Genomic DNA, 17,741 nt, shown 5'->3' with positions numbered 1-17,741 from the left:
GTCAATCTCATGTGAGTGACAGGTTGCCCCGCCCTCGCGCCAACAAACACGTCATCAGGGAAGAGATGATGCTGCAAAAGGGAGGGAAAGGTACGAGGGCACATTTAAATAAATAAATAATGGTGTACACGGATATATCATTTATAACAAATGCTGCAATATTCCATAAAAAATAAGAGTTGTCCATTTTGATTTCTTGGTGACTTTAACAAGCAGATGAATCGGTCTTGCACATTCAGAAGCAATACTTCCCTGTTGAAGTGAATATTGATATTGTATACTTTAATATTTTAATTATTATTAATGTTAATAAATGAAATGTAATTATTTCGACTCAAAATGTTTAATCGACAGCCCTAATGCAATTCTCGCACTCATGCATCATCTCGAGTCGAGCACAGCCTACGGCTTCTGTAACACTACCACAGAACGAGAGAATCACAAGGTCGTGTCCTTGAAAATCCACACTGCTGTTTCTCCCACTTATTGAGCCTTTCCAGCACTTCTGACACTCGATGTAGCTCCAGTGGGGAACTGAGATAGCAGTAGTGGATCAATCTCCCACTGTCTTGCTCTCCATCCCCCACTCAACTGGACTGTTTAACCCCTATCAGTATCATCGCGAAACAGAGCATCTAATCTGTACGTTTCGCTCAGATCTGATGCTCACCAGAGAAGTATTATCCTCCACAGGGCTTGTAAAGAACAAACCAAAGGCTGAAATGGTGTTTATACTTTGTCCCGCTCGGGCGCTGATGCTTCGTAAGAATTCTACTCATAGCGGCTTGATGTCAGCGAGCCCTGCTGGCAAATCAAAGCCTGGCTAAGCCTCACCCTATTTGCATACAAATTGACCAGCTGATCCCTGTCACTCTGACAATGCAGCCAAGGTACACCCAGACTGCAAGCCTTGCTATTACAGCGTGATCCCCTTATATTAATGCCAAATGGATCCCAAGTCTGCAGTGAAACCTGATGCTCTGAAGTTTCCCCTTATTGTCGGCCCTTGAGAAAGTTTGAAAAGTTACTGTGTAAATTTTAATTGCGCATCAGGACTGCTGACTCACTCTGCAACCGAATGGCTCCTGCACAGAAGATACGGTTTTATTTAGACCGTCCTTTTTTTTCCAGCACCCTCCTCCCGGTGGAATATTCAGGGTATTAGTTGTCGCTATTTAGCACTAGCCAGATAAATTAAATGATTAAATTATGAACGTTTTACATGTTTTGTTTTTAATAATGCGCCTTGGGTGTCCAATTACACACTGACCCCTAGTGGTCACTGTCTAAAGCCAATGAATTATTAAATTACCTTTCTTTTTCTCTCAGGTAATTTATTTAATATTACAGCTAATTGAGTACAGATCTTGATAGCCAAATAAATCCAGAACTTTCTAATCCAATCATGTAGCCAACAATTCAATATAATTTCTCTAAAAATATTGGATATTACTTTGCATGAGGTGCTATTTAGAAGTATAAACACATCAACAACACAGAGAAATGACATTGGACTGACCTAATTGTCGAGATTCTGTATTTTAAATTTAGTCCACGAGGTGGCGTTATTGGGATATTTGCCTTTGCCAATATGCCTTATGCGAAAGCACAACATATACAAAACAATGAGAAAACATACAGGGAAAAGAATGGAATTCCACAGTACATTAATAAATTCAGGATACTCAAAAGTTTCACTGTAAACACATACAGTACAGTTCTGATGAAAATAATTTTGCAGTGGGATGAAAAGGGATTAAAAGAGGCATCTCCTCGACATAACATGAGTTTGATGGGAATTTAAAGCATGTGAACAACACCACAAGTCTATTTTTGGGACTTGAATATCTTGTTTGGAGGATGAACAGCTGTTTTCATGTGAAAATATATGGGGTTTACAGTTCATGAGGTTGCGCTCAAGGCACCACAACAATGCGCATGGTGTTGGTGTAGCCAGATCCTGGGCGCCAGCCTGTGACAACGATGATAACGTCGCCAGACTTGAAGTACTTCCGGGTCTTACCTGAAAATCAAAATGGAGGGTGTAAACAAGTAGGCCTACATGTACAAAGGTAAATGGTTTAGTGTCTGATATATGGATTACAAACACTCTTGACCACATCTAATCACATATAATCCATGATTTACTAATTGCATGTTAAATTGCAGTTTGTGACTTTTGCTAAATAGGCTACATGCTAGCTTTTAGCTTTAGCTTTGAGGCCTTTCACACGCAAGCTGTTTAAAGTCAGTTCATTCTGTTTGAGTGTAAATGTTCTTATTCTTCATCAGCTGGAGAAAAAAAAACGTTCTAATGTCCATTGATATCGTTCCTCTGAGTTGAAACACACTTATAGTCAAATATTGAAACTTTATAGTTATAGTTTTATAGCTTTATGGGTGTAATGCATTAATAAGTAATTAATTACTATAATTTATTTACTTTCCCCTTGAAAAAGTAAAGTAAGGGATTACTCTTATTTTTTCTGTAATTTAATTACAGTTACTTCTGATGTAATTGCATTAAATACTGAATAGACTATAGAACAATTATGTATAAAACAATAGTGCATTTAACATTAAATTTAACTAAATGTATATTCGGTATTGATATTCTTGTCTGCGATAACAGAATAATCATCTTGCACTCAGGGGCGTATGCACCCAATTTTCTCTAATTAAATGATCTCTAGAAGAAAAATGCCATTGTCTACCTTTGATTAGCAATAACAAGCAACAAATTATGGCTTTGTATAAACTGTATTGTATTGTATTGACTATTGAAAAAAAATTGCTTCAAATTCCTTTAAATATGTAAATATGTCAAAACAGAAAACTGCACTCAAGCAAATTTCATGGGTTCTGAAGTTCACGTATATTTATATATTCTTTTGGCAACTCATAGTGATCAAGTGATTTTCCCTACTTGCATCCCTGTAAAAGGTAACCAGCTCGGTATGTGACTAAAGACTAAATCAATGTGCATCTGTTAGTGTCACACTAGATGAAGTACTAGATTTGTCTAGATGTCTCATTACCGATTTCCAGGGCGAAGCTGACACGTAGATCCACATCCTCAGCCCATACATCATTAGCAGGCTTGGTATAGAGGATGGGGATGATGCTGCGATACAGGTGCAGCTGCCGAGATGTCTGGCCGTTACGGGTCACAGCCATGATAGGAGCACGTGGCCTATATCTGGAAAGCAGCTGGGCAGACCTGAGGAGACATAGACAGGTTGAAGTTTAACACAAAATATTAAGACAGAATTATAAAAGAAGAAATAATAATAAATTGATTCTTAATGATAATATTATTATTCGAATTATTCTGTCATAAATTCTTCTTTTTCTTCTTCTTAAATATTAAAATTAATAATAAATATTTGTATTCATGTGTAATAAATAAATAACATTATTAATATGAATTCCAATTATTCATATTATATCACAAAGAGCTAATAATATCATAAGTCATGGAGTCTCCTTTTAAAATGAGCTCCCGTTACATGAGATTTTAATTTGCTAATAGAACACGACTGTGTTCAATTGTTCTTAATAGGACACAAAATGAGGACATTAGATGCATGTATTATAATAGTTTAAAATGTAAAACATACATATCAGCAACAGGTGGAACAGGAAATAATACACAACCACATAAACGCAACTGACATGTACAACACCAAACAAAGAACTAAGAGAACACAGGGCTTAAATACACAAAGGACGACAGTCCCAGGTGGAGCAGAGGGAGGGAGAATCCATGACGTAGCCGACTGGTCGGCAGGGCCAAGGTGGAGTGACGGGCTCGGCAGACTGAGACAGAGACATGGGATCCCCATTTGCCAAGACGAAGCTGGAGACTGGAAGGCCCAAGGTGGATTCGCGCAGCAGAACGGAGAAAACAGAGGAAAAGCCAAATAACTGAAGGAAACCAGCGGAGGCGGGGCCAGAGGACTAGCTTGCTTTGGTAGAGGATGTGGGAGAGGGAGGCTGGGTGGGACCATCAGAGATGCAGGAGACTTGGCGCTGGGTGGGACAAGCGATGACAGGAAACTTAGTGGAATAACCTCCTCCAATTCCTCAAAACATTTTATGTAGACCTGGCACAGCTCCCTCTCAGCAGCGGGAGTATAGGTGGGGCTCTCATCCATGCCCTCATACTCCACGAGGATGCCCACGGACAGTTTTGCCGGCTCACGCACCTGGTCAGGCTCTCTGTGGGGCTCGGGATGCAGGACGAAGACGGGGCTCAGTTTTCAGCTCTGGCGCTGTCTTTGTGGTGGGCTCGTTCTCCCAGTCTACGGTGAGCTCAGGTTCTTGGTTCATAGGTGGCAAGGCTGAAGACTGGCTGCACTCTGGGTCTGGAGTGGGGCTGGTGATGTCCTCCTCAGCTGGGTAGACAGTGAATGGGGAGCCAGCAAAAAAAGGTTTGTGTTCTTATAATAATTACACGGCGCAGGAAAATCCAAGAAACAGTCTTTAATCAATAAATCCAACAGGAACAGGAAATAATACACAGCCACTTAAATGCAAGCAACATGTACAACACCAAACAAAGAACTAAGAGAACACAGAGCTTAAATACTAGCCTGACAAGCCAGACCCACATCAAGATGTTGGGTCTGGGGACACAACATTTGCAGGGTTCAATCCGAGGGGCGGGATAAACGGTTGTCTTTCAAAAATTCCCTCTGCACGCAATAGGATAGCGCTTTAACCAACCACCAGCGGAGCTAGTTGATAGACTAAACTTTTGCCGTATCCGGTCGGCAAAACTCCGAACACATCTTCCTTTTTTAAGAATGACTTCAGTGCCGTTCTTTGTTCTTTTCTCAAAGACAAGCTTAACTCCAAGTCTTCCAGAGTCGCGGCCAAAGCCGATTCGAAAGACCGTTGTTCGCCAGCAGCAGCAGCCATTCTTTGTTTTCAAGTAGCAGGGAATTCACATGGAACCATTGCAAATATGCTGTCATTATGTTAAGCCCGCCCACCAACTCTATACACGATGTGATTGGCCTGACTAGAGTTTGGTTTTTCCCGCTCGCAAGCCAACGGAGAGTTGCAAGATGACCCTGGCTGCAAATTACATTTGCTGCCGCTAGGGTGTGTCTAGATTTCTAGGCTACTTAAATACACAAGGGAGGCTAATCAACGTAACAGCGAACAGGTGAGTAACTCATCAGTAACCATCAATAACCATAGAAACAGACTAGTGGCGGGAAAATGGGAAAACAGGTACAGGAATTAGAACTAAACCAAACCAGAACATACATGTGACAATATAAAATAGTATCATTAACCCTATAAACCCGAAGTGTACCACTGTCAATTATACAGTTCAGGAACTATTATACAAAATACTAGACAACATGATGCAACTGACCAATCAGAATTAAATATTCCAGATAGCCGTGCAATAAATAGATATAATTCAAATGCTTGTTTGAAATTGAATCTCCTCTGGTTGGAGTCTGACTAAAACACGTACTCCTGTATAAAAGCCCCAGTGAGTGTGTGCACTTTTGCCTCTCTGCAACCTACTGCGGGACAAGTGAATAAGGAGTTTAAATTAGCCTATGAAATGTCAAGGTTCAGGCCTGCAAAGGTCAGACTGTCTCGCTTAGCGCAACGAGATGCATTTCGATCAGCCACAAGGCAAATCGGATAATGTATGAGAATGACAAAGAGACAGAGACTCTTTAATGTGGCTAACTAACTCTACACAACTGTTCAAATGAAGTTATGTGTTTTAAGAGGAAGCAAAATCTCTCTTAAAATGGCATAAGAAGAGGTGCATACTACAAAGCATTTGCATTCATACGTTTTACATTCTTTAGCTCATGTGCACAACACTGAGTTGAGGTTACTGTACCTAATATTAGAACCATGTGTGTGTGTGTAAATGCCACTGTAAGACTTTAGGGTTTTAAAGGGTGTCTCTGACCTGCCAGTCTTGGTGAGGACGATGATGGCACTGGCACAGCACTTGAAGGAGGCTTCCACTGCACCAATGGCCACGGACTCTGTGGGGTCACGGGTCAGATGGGAAGTACGACGAAGCTCTTCGAACAACTGCCTGTGGAACATAGCGCCCTCTGCTTCACGGGCGATCTGACGCAACAAAAAATGAGGACACAAATGAGGATACAAGAACCATATTATTCTATTGTCAAGCTAATGCAGCTCTGACTAAAGGTGTGGTCACGTTTACTGTTGTTCAGTGAAATCCAGTAATTTAATAGGAATTTAATAGATTTCACATTCATAATATGGTTAAATTTTGGAGTTTTGAAAATGGATAAAATAAATAAATACATTTTAATAGTCATTTTAACTGGAATCCACTTGATCGGGAATTTCAAGTGAAAGCGAAAGATATACCCACGCAGATTTCGCATTCGGGTTCATGCTTTTCATGCAAATTCAACGCGTAACAGAGAGCTGGTTGGTTTGAATTTGACTTCCATGTGAGTGGTGTTTCATGCATCACTAAAATAACAGAAAATGGACGTCTTTGTCGCCCAAATTTCGTAAATGTGGCGGCACCTTTAGGGCCAGATTTACTAAACAGGCTAAATTAGCATTAGAGCGCAATTCCACAAAAGAGCCATTGGGAGTGGAAAAACTCCACATGCTTTTTTTGTGCGTTAAATAATGCGGCAAATACTAGAAAATTAACGAGAGCAAACTTTAGCGAATCACCTTGCATGATTCATTTAAATACTCTCCTCCCATACATTTTTTGTCTGAATGGGAAACTCCTACAAATGCATATGTAATAAGATCATCTGCAAATATAACCCTGTCCACGCCTTGCGTAAATCTGGTCCTTAGTGTTCTGTCATAGTATAGATCACAGTATTAGCATCTGATACCCTCATTGGTATCATGATACCACCTGAATACTTTTGTTGATGGAAATGTAATCCGTTTGATAATGATTAAAACGTTGATAGCTGGTAAATTTGATGAGGAACTTTTGATAGTGAATGAAGAAGCTGGAACTGTCTAGCGTGTTGCAGATCCTCATAATTACAAATGGCACAGAAACAAGCATGTCAAAGCATAAATCCTGGTAGGCTAACATACTCTTGCGAAAAAGAAGTGCACTTAATTGTGCCCTTGTAGTGTACTTCAAATCTAAAAAGTATATTTTTTAAAAACGGTACTTGCAGGTAATGTAATATTAATGAAATAAAAGGCCACTTAAGTGTGAGAGTACACTTTCATGACGATGTTTCTTATCACACTCAAGTACACTTTTGGCTCGTTTCCACTGAGCGGTACGGTACAGTACAGTGCGGTACGGTTCGGGTCAGTAAACCATGAATCGGCTAGCGTTTCCACTGCCAACAGTACCCTTACTTGATAGGCGTGGTGTAGCCTATGCCGGAAAGAAGCGATCGACGCCATTTTCGCGCGAAGAAGAAAGCGACATAAACAAAAATGGATGACATACAGCAGATCTTGTTCTTGCTTCTCGGCATGTTTGTCACAAGAAGCCAAGCGCCGACATTAGGCGTTTCTCAATAGCAAAGTAGTACGCAAAGTTCGGACTTGCCAAGTCCAGCTCAGGAGAATGACTCCCGAGGACGCGAGTCCGGTAATTCTGCAAATGGAACAGTGCGTTCTTCAAAGCGTCACTCAGCTCGCTACTCCGGTTATCTCTGTATGTACATTTTAGGCAATAATAAAACGAAATATGTTATAAAACACCACACTGCCTCTTTACGTTTTCATTTAAAGAAATCTTAAACATTATATCCACACAAATGTGGTTCAGGCAACGCGTATTGATTATATTCACTGCATGTAACGTTAGCCTATTTATAACAACAACAACAAAAAAATTAACACAACCCTGCCTCTTTTTGTTTAAATTTTAAAAATATTAAACTTATTAATATGGTTCAGGCAATATGTGCATTTGTACTCTGATCATCTTCACTGTAATAAAATAAAAAATTACAAAACTAAACCCTGTCTCTTTTTGTTAAATTTCAGTTTTATCAATAATAGCCATTATAAAAGTATAAGTAAAGAGTACAAGAAGCTATACAATAAGAAATAAAGCAAACAATTCAGTCAAACATACAAAGTCAGCGCTCTAGTCTAACGTTACAACGGTAAAGTTAAATAGCCTAAATATAAAGTTATGAAATTTCACTTAGCCCTCAGTTTGGCCAGGGAACACATTATAGATTCACAAGACCAAAGATCGCCCATTAGGTCTACACAAGACGAATTATATCTCATGTTTAACCACTACAGAGACGTCAGAGTCAGCGGCAAACGTCAGAAGGACCAGCCGAGGAAAGGCTGTTCCAGGCGGGGTACATGAGCGCCGATCGCCCGGTGATTGCCTGGATCTCACAACCTGGATCAAATTTTCATAAATCTTTATAAATAAACCACAGATTTGATCTTTAAACAACTACATTCTCGCCTGAAAACTCTTACATTTCGTGACACAGTAAAAGTAGTATTATATTTAAACTGTATATTAAAAAATGGCGCTTCTTATGTTGTCATTCCCCTTGTAGCACGCGCATTCTCTGTCAACCAATCAACGTCCTGCAGTGAGTCTAGCTCCACCCTTTAGTACCGTACCACTGTGCTAGGTACCCCAACGGAAGGGTACCCAAAAAGTGGTACGGTACGGTTCGGCATTTTGCTACCATTCACAACTTTTGACAGTGGAAACGGAAATAAATGCGTACCGTACTGTACTGTACCGTACCGCTCAGTGGAAACGAGCCATTTGTGATGATGTCAAATGAAACGTTTTACTTTAAAACTTTTAAATCATTGTTTTAATAAACACTTATTTTGATGTGATGACTAACATATTAAAGCACAAAGTACTTGATTGTAATTTTGATAATGATAATTGCACACAAAAAGTATTCTCGTCGCTTCATAACATTAAGGTTGAACCACTGTAGTCACGTGGATTATTTTAACAATGTCTTTACTACCTTTCTGGGCCTTGAAAGTGGTAATAACATTGCTGTATATAGCGGGGTCAGAAAGCTCTCGGATTTCGTCAAAAATATCTTAATTTGTGTTCAGAAGATGAAAAAAAGTCTTACGGGTTTGGAACGACATGAGGGCGAGTAATTAATGACAGGATTTTCATTTTTGGGTGAACTTAAGTATATTCTTTTTAAGCATATTATTTCCATAATAACAAGTACTTAAAAAGTATGTTAAACTGTATTTCTTTTTCATAAGAGTAATTGTTAATTGCACGTGTAGTCAGTACAGTTACAGCAATAGCATTAAGCTACTGTGTTTAGTTTTGCTAGCTGTGCTTCTAGAGTTAAGAGGTTTGGGGTAAGACTACATGAATGTTTTGCTTAGCATGCTAAACTTACAGTATGTTATTAGAATATTAGCATTGCCACACTTATCAGGCACCAGTCAGGGCACAGCCAGAAGGGGGCGCTCTTGATCATACCTGATGCTGTATGTGCACAGACTCAATTGGGTATTGTCCCTTTGCGGTCTCTCCACTCAGCATGATACAGTCGGCACCGTCGAGCACGGCATTAGCCACGTCGCTGCTCTCGGCGCGGGTGGGTCGGGGCTTCTTTATCATGCTCTCCAGCATCTGTCAGTCGAAGAGAAAATCGGTGGATGAACAACAGTCAATTTGTGCTCGCTGAACTGAGCCGGCTAACTTGCTTCTGCATGGTATCAGTCCTAACCTGTGTGGCGCATATAATTGGTTTCCCAATCCTGTTGCAACGACCAATCATCATCTTCTGAGCCAGGAACACCTTCTCAGTAGGGATCTCAATACCCAGATCTCCACGGGCAACCATGATACCATCGCTAGCCTCCAGGATCTCATCAAACCTACACAAATAAAGAAATAAAGAAATAATCAGAGCAACAAACTCACTATACCGTTACACTCACTAAAATTGAGGTTTGTTTGTTTTCTAGCATTTTTTGCAATCAAAGAAATTCCAATTAACATATTGTGAATATATTTACAATAACTGTTTTCTATGTGAATATATTTTAAAATGTAATTTATTCCTGTGATGCAAAGCTGAATTTTCAATATCATCATTCCAGTCTTCAGTGTCACATGATCCTATGCTGGTTTGCTGCTCAAAAAACATTTCTTATTATTATCAATGTTGAAAACGGTTGTGCTGCTTTATATTTTTGTGAAAACCAGGATATATTTTCTTTCTGCATTCTTTGATGCATTGATTTTTAATGTTATTATTGGCCTGATAAGAAAATTTGGCCGATATATAAAAGCTTCAGCTGAGACACTTCTGATGCGGACTGTTCGCCATGATAGTTTTGACTTGCTTGAAATATGATTGGAATCACTTCAAAAAAGGAAGATACAGTTAAGTGCAACATGTGCTGTCATATCGGATACATAAAATTATAATGAGAACATTATAATTGTGTGCTTGGGACATGGATTTTAATGGTGAGACTTTTGTTTTTGTAATCAAGCTCTCAAAAATTATATACAATTTTTTTATAATCGGTTATCGGCTTTCAAATATAAAGAATTATCGATTATCGTATCGGACAACATTTTCATATCGGTGCATCCCTAATATATATATATATATATATAATTTTTTTTTTTTTTTTTTTTTAATAATATTTTATATTATTTATATTATCACTCACTTGCGTACACCCTCATGGTTCTCCAGCTTGCTGATGATCCTGATATCCTTGCCTTTCTCTCCGAGCACCTTCCTGACAGCTTGCACGTCAGCAGCCTTGCGGATGAAGGAGGCAAAAACCATGTCGACGCCCTGCTCCACACCAAACTGAAGGTCCTGAATGTCCTTCTCAGACACTGCGGGCAGGTCAACATTGGCCCCGGGCAGGTTCACGCCTTTCTTGCTGCCCAACATGCCTCCGTTCTCAATCTCGCAGTTCAGAAAATCAGAACCTGGAACATTTAACCATGTTAACACATTGAAATTTGGCAGTCCTCCCATGATGTATGACTTTTATTATGTGCTAAAGGGTTGAACTTGAAGTCAGTTTCGACTTGGAACTCACCAATTTCCTTAACCTTGAGTGAAATAAGACCATCATCTACAAAAATATGGCTGCCCATCTCCACCACTTTTGTGATGTTCTTGTAGTCCAACCACAGGGTTTTCTCATCGCAGTTGTTCATGAACTTGTCATCCAGAGTGAGCTTGATAATGTTACCTTTCTCAAGCTTGACCTCCTCAGTGCCACTCTGAAGAAACCACATACATGAGAAATTAAACCTATAGATCTATTACAGAGTTTCTAATATTGAAAAGGACATCAGAAAATGAGACGCTATACTTACGCCCTTAATGAGTCCGGTCCTGATCTCAGGGCCTTTGGTATCTAGGGCAATGGCCACAGGTCTGTACTCAATGCTACCAGCTCCAAAACTCTCAGTGGCTTCACGGACATTCTTGATGGTTTCAGCATGGTACTGCATGAAAAAACGTTATGTACTGTCAAATTAAGTGTCAAGGGTTTTAAATATTAACTTTAAGTTAGCATAAGAGAGGTAATTTATAAGCATTAACAAGAAGAACATACAATAGTGGCCAATTTGGTTAAGTTAAAAAAATATATAATACTCTATATTCTCAAGCCAGCACTTCTTCATCATGCCATCCAGGTGACCTGATCTATATATGAGACCATGTTTTGTTCAAGAACACTCCTTTAGAAACATTTAAAAACAATTACCAACTTCAACTTGACACCCATGAGGACGGATATTTAGGTTTTTTATTTTTATTCTTGCTTTTATTGATTGACAGCATGAGCTCTGAGAACCGTAGAACTCTACCGAATGCAAAATAAAAAGAACAAAGTGAACATGTCTTTGCAGTAAAGTCTACCATTTAATCGCCATGATAGTCTCTGTCCTGTCTGTCCAATCGCAGAGACAGAGAGGTATATATAGAATCAGGGAGAGACAGGTTATGTTTCCAAAGGACCCCACAGAAACATTTGACTGCTTCTGAACTTAGTGAATAAATATGAATGGTCTGACAGCTTTATTGATAGTTCAGTCAATATTTTGGTTGCAATCCCTTTCATTACAGAACGTGTGTAGGCAAAAAACAAGACAGTCACTTATGGCTAACTGTAACAATGCTATATAACAACATATTAACAACAAGAAGTTATTATTTCAATGAGTAACAAATGCAATACAGAGTACAATAAAACAAGGACAGGTTCGTATTGCTATAGTTTATGAATTTGAAATAATTTACAGTGACCTCAGGTCCAAAGTTTGATATTAACAAATATTAAAACTAATCGCGTGTACCCCTTGCCCACAGTTATATATAATGCTGGATATTTAATATCGTGGGCCTTTTTTTCTGCCGGAGGTCCTGGACATCATGTTCAGATCCATGGCATCATGGATTCTAGCAAATACCTCTGCTAGAAATCGTATAATGGACCATTTTTGGATCTTCCATCAGGACAATGAACCAATACAAAAATCAACACAAAAATGTGTCACTGAGCACAAAATTAAGGACCTGAACCCTATAGAAAACTGAAGAGGAGAGTGTAAAAATATTGAATAAAAGAGTCCCATTAATTGTGGCCAATGTGTATAAGAGAAGAACATTTATTTCATAATGAGATTTCCCCCCATTTCCAATTGTTTTACTTCAATGAAAGGTTAGACTTTTGTGAATTGGACCATTCATTGGATCTTTCAATGAGCTGTGTGCTCACACTTACCTGTCATACACTAGAAGCAACTTTATAAAAAGCAACAAGAGCTTTTGACCCTCTGAAGCCCTGAGATGGAAATTTCTACTTAATGATATCATGCCTGATGTAGTAATCTGTAGTAAAGGTGCCATGCAGAAAAAGGTAAAAAGCCATGACTTTTAAAAGGGAGAGGTCAGAGCAGTCTAAACTCACGCTCTGGCTTGAGCCCAACATGACTCTACTCAATGCACTCAGCAGACAGACAGAGCGGCTGACGAGATCAGCTTACAACTTCTGACATTTGAAGAGGCACGTGGGAAATGCCACAATAACGGAGGATCTACGATGGTACGGACGTAAAGTCTAGCTAAGGGGATGAGAGACTTTTGAAGAAATCTTATTAATATATTAATAATTAAGATTAATAGACTGCTTATTACAAGATTAATAGACTGCGATCATGTACCTCGTGAGTTCCGTGGGAGAAGTTCATACGTGCAATGTTCATGCCGGTCTTGATCATCTCCCTCAGTATCTCCACAGATCGGGAAGCAGGTCCTGCATTAAGAAAAAACGAAATATTGGAAACTTTTCCTTAACGTTTTGAGGGACAATTTGCATTAAGAACTTCCTAAGGTGGTCCTCTAACCGATGGTGCAGACGATGCCTGTGTTGCGAGACACTGTAGCTTCAGAGTCGATGTCCAGCAGGCACAGGTGCTCCAGGAAGGTTTCTGCCATAGCAGCGTGCATCTGCTGCTGCTGAATGAAGGCAGAGCCCGTAGTCTTCGTCTGAGACATGGCTGGAGCTGCGACTGCTTGGAAAGTCCTGGAAGAAACATGGACAAAGCATGTTTGGGTGGCTTATGTAAGGACACTGATTATTTTGAGCTTTTTATTATCCCTCGAAACCCCTTTGACTTTCTTTTTTCCGTGGAACACAAAAGGACAAGATGTCCAAGCTGCAACAATTTCCCACCACAATTTCAAACAAGATTGCCCTTGTGAAAAAGTACACTTTAGTATACTTTTAAGAACTTATTACTAAAATAATATACATTAAACGAATATACTTGTGTGAATGTTTGTTTTTGACACTTAATTGCATGCTAATTGTAATTAAATGAAAATGTATTAAAGTGTACATTTATATTAAATGACATTAGTTGAACTTAAGAGTGCTTTTTAGACCCACTTAAGTAGGACTTAAGTACATCTCCATATGGAATTGTATAATTCTAATTGTATTCTAAAATATACTTAATGTCATTTCTATTGAAACTTGTATGTCATGTATTACATTACACATCTGTATTGATGAAGTTGTAGCTCAGTACATTTGAAATGTTTCACGTAAAATGTACATGTGCTTTAGTATGTTAGTCAACAACATCACTCATTTATATTATCTGCAAGTACAGTTTATTAAAAAATATACTTTTAAGATTTTAATTTCACTACAAATGCACAATCAATACAATTAGGAGCACTTCTTTTTCACAATTTTGAAAAGCAAGATTTTCAGATAATAATGACAAATATAATTCTGATCCTTGCACATAGCTATCATATGATTTAGTTTTATAACTTCTGTAGCAGGTTAGTTGAAGAAAAGATCAGTCAACCAGTCTACAGGAGAACACAAACCCTATTTTACTACTGATGTAAGATGTTTATGTTAATAAAAGGACACTAATCAACTTTACTTGTATTTGGTGTTATATGTTTCTCTTATGTTTAACCCACAAGTTACACGAAGAGTAAATGAGAGCCACTGGCAGCTCTGCCTGAGCCAAAAAGGAAGAGTGGGTTTAAATGCAAGACTGCACACACATTCCAGCAAACAGTGATCTCATGGAAAAAAATAATCATAATCATCATTATCATTATTGTTAATGGACTTACATATTAAATAATGTTATAACATACAATAATCAGCCAATAATATATTGAAATACCCTAATATAACAAAATATATTTTCAAGAATATATTTTAAAATATATCAAATAAACATCAAATATCAATACACATCAGAATATGCTAAAGTTTTGACTAAACATATTTTATAAATCAATGAACTAAGTGCGTAATTTGTCAATAAATAACCATATCTCCAAAATGCGCCTGTAATTACGTGGAAATTTGTTTTTATTTCTAATTATATTTATGGAATGGTTCAAATAAACGTTTATTTTAGAGGCTAAAACGTCTCCGTTTATTTAAAGCGTGTTTTCAGGTCGTAATAAGCATCTAGTGAGTTTGATCTTCGCTGTTTAAATCCTCTGTCCTCCTACCTCAGAAGATGAACGCCTGCAGGTCAGAACTTCTGATTTCTATCACAGCCACTGTCTGAACTTATCCAGTCTGAACTGACCGGCACTACTTCCCACAGCTCTGCGTGTTCTTCCGACAGGATCGGATGGATATTATAGTTCGGTATTTTCAATGTAGCGCATATGATTACATTAATAATATTAATAATACGATATATATTTTTATATATATATATACTTCTGTTATGTATTAGGTGTTATTTCATCTTGAGCGAATTTAGTTAATCAGACGCCACCTGCAAGTTAATAGGAATGAACTTGAGACCGTCATCTGAAGAAGTAAGTTTGATGTTTTCTTTTTGGGATTTAACGCACAAAAAGCACATTATCGCATGAATTCAAATTCCCATATTGTAAGATTTTAATTTTGCATGCCATTTTGATTTTGTATTGCTGTTTTAAGTATTGTATGATCGTGTTTCACTCAATGAAAAGAACAGTAGACATGACTGTCCCCCAACACCCTCACCACTCCTTCATGTCATGTCATTTCATAAATACCAGCCATTACTGGCATCTGGAGTACTAATAATAGCTCAAGGCCTACAGCTGAAACTTTGATGCCAATGATAGAAAGGCTTGCTCATCACTCTGTTTGCCATTTCCACAGATCAGGAAAGGTCAGATCATCTGAAGTTTTGCATATATTATATCCAAATATTGTGTGTATTGTCATAATTACTCTGTCATTAAATTCACTACACATACTTACCCTTCAAGCTGATGGATAGATGGTAACACTAGGCCTATGGGTGACCTTTAAAAATCCATAACTTCCTGTCTAAAATTAGTTCAGGTGTAACTAATTCTACCTGCTTTAAAGTCACCGTTAAATCAAAATTGACAATTCTTATTTTGTATGATTTATTATAAATTATTTATCCATGCACATCATTGTTTATTCATGTGCCCTCATCTTTAATCAAAATCACTTAAGTTTCACTCGGGTATACATCACAATAGGGAAAAAACACTATCGCACCTTCCATTTCATGCCAGCTTTAACTACCAAATGTTGCAAGAAAAATTCTTTGTTTTGGTTTTATGCAAAATCATGTTTCTACAATTGTCTATCTTTTTATTCACTCCTAAAGAAGGCTGTAACTGCAAGCACAGACGGATGCATGTGAGAGATATTGTAGTACTTAATTCTAAATGTGAATATTTGTTTTGTTTACACTTACAGTATGCGTGACATCAACTAACATCAGAACGGGAATACAACAAATCAACTTTAAAGCCAAAATTACAGCTTCAAGGCAACCAAACATTTTAGCAATCATGCACAGTCCGATTCTGTTCACTACAACATGTTCTCCCTGTCATAGGGAGAACATTTCTCAAGGAAACCCTTTACCATTGGCATTCGAAAATCTTTGAACGGTCCATCGACTGATCCAAAAATGCATATAAGGAATGTACACTTATAGGTATGGGATTTCTTTAGGTTTGCACTTTGGTCTAAATTAGGTTTGCAGTTTCATATGGACTTAACAAGCACCACGTACTGGTGATTTTGCGCCGTATTAGAAGACATTTAGCATCTGAACATGAACATTACTTACTGATGTATATTTTTTAAATTGTAAATATCATGTAACATTTTTTGTTCAAAATTGACAACATTTAAATAATGAGTCAACACATCATCAATGCTTCTTCCAAAACGTGATTTTGTCTTACCCTGATTCAGTATGGTAAGCCTATTATACGTGTTTATATTTTAGTTTTGTGTTTTAACCGAAAAGTTACATAGTGTACCTTTAAATTCAATTCAGTCAATAATTAATTATTGAAAATTATTATTATTAACATTACTGTCAAATTCATTGGAAAGTGAGGGATATTAATGGGCCAATATACAAAATAAATATTTTCTATAAAATATATATATATTAATTGGCAGAAAGATTTGCTTTCTTTGAGAACATTCTGTGGTCAAATGTGTAATCTGATTTTTCTTTTCTTTTATATTATTTTTATTAGAGACCAAATGAGTCTGAACATACCTCCCTCTAGTGGACAATATAAAAACCATCAGGCTAACTCCATGGAAAATGTCTCCTGCCTCTATTAGGCCATATTTAAACATCACGGCACAAGTATGGCACACCCATACTTACACAGTCTACATCTACAGCAGTCAGCACTGCTCTTGTGGAACAGTTTCTCTATACTCTGTTTCTACACAGCTTTATTCTTTTGTATCTCCAGAAGTTGGGAAATAAGGTTTGTTGTCCTCATTTTTGTGCATGTGCAGTGACGTATGTATGTGCTGTTTCATACAACATAAAGCAGTCTTGACACGAGACAAATTGCTTGTGAGAACTGTTGAGGCATTCAGTTAATTTGAATGCAATTATTTTATTTATATTATTACTGTAATTATTTTTGTATTTAATTATTTAAAGTAAAAAACATTTAATATATACATTTTTCTGGAACATTTTTAGGATTTTACTGCTTCTTAATCCTATTGTAAATTGTGTAACAGAAAATCAAATATATTGGTTAAAATTTGTGTGATAATAGATAATAAAATACATAATATGCACAACCAGAACATTCACATACAGTACATTGGCTAATACAAGTATAAGCCACACTTAAAATATAGAAATGGCATTGCATTAAAATTTCCTAAAATATAAAACCATGTGGCATTTATTTCAAAAACAG

At 37.6% G+C, this 17,741-nt stretch overlaps 1 protein-coding gene across 1 annotated transcript; it reads right to left on the bottom strand.

Annotated features, from left to right (window-relative positions):
* Positions 1–1,520: 1,520 nt before the first annotated feature.
* pkmb (pyruvate kinase M1/2b) lies at positions 1,521–15,125 on the bottom strand. The gene is made up of 11 exons (XM_079858530.1): positions 15,024–15,125; positions 13,379–13,557; positions 13,196–13,287; positions 11,342–11,473; positions 11,059–11,245; positions 10,675–10,945; positions 9,717–9,867; positions 9,467–9,619; positions 5,951–6,117; positions 3,039–3,220; positions 1,521–2,023 (listed from the first exon to the last, which is right to left on the bottom strand). Exons 2-11 carry the CDS (start codon positions 13,527–13,529, stop codon positions 1,917–1,919), a joined length of 1,593 nt encoding a protein of 530 aa, XP_079714656.1. The 5' UTR covers positions 13,530–13,557; positions 15,024–15,125; the 3' UTR covers positions 1,521–1,916.
* Positions 15,126–17,741: the final 2,616 nt, after the last annotated feature.

Source organism: Squalius cephalus (genome assembly GCF_949319135.1).
Source record: "Squalius cephalus genome assembly, chromosome: 23".
Classification (NCBI taxonomy): Eukaryota; Metazoa; Chordata; class Actinopteri; order Cypriniformes; family Leuciscidae; genus Squalius; species Squalius cephalus.
The sequence above is the reverse complement of the archived record's forward strand: the minus strand, read 5'-3'. Positions and strand labels throughout refer to the sequence as shown.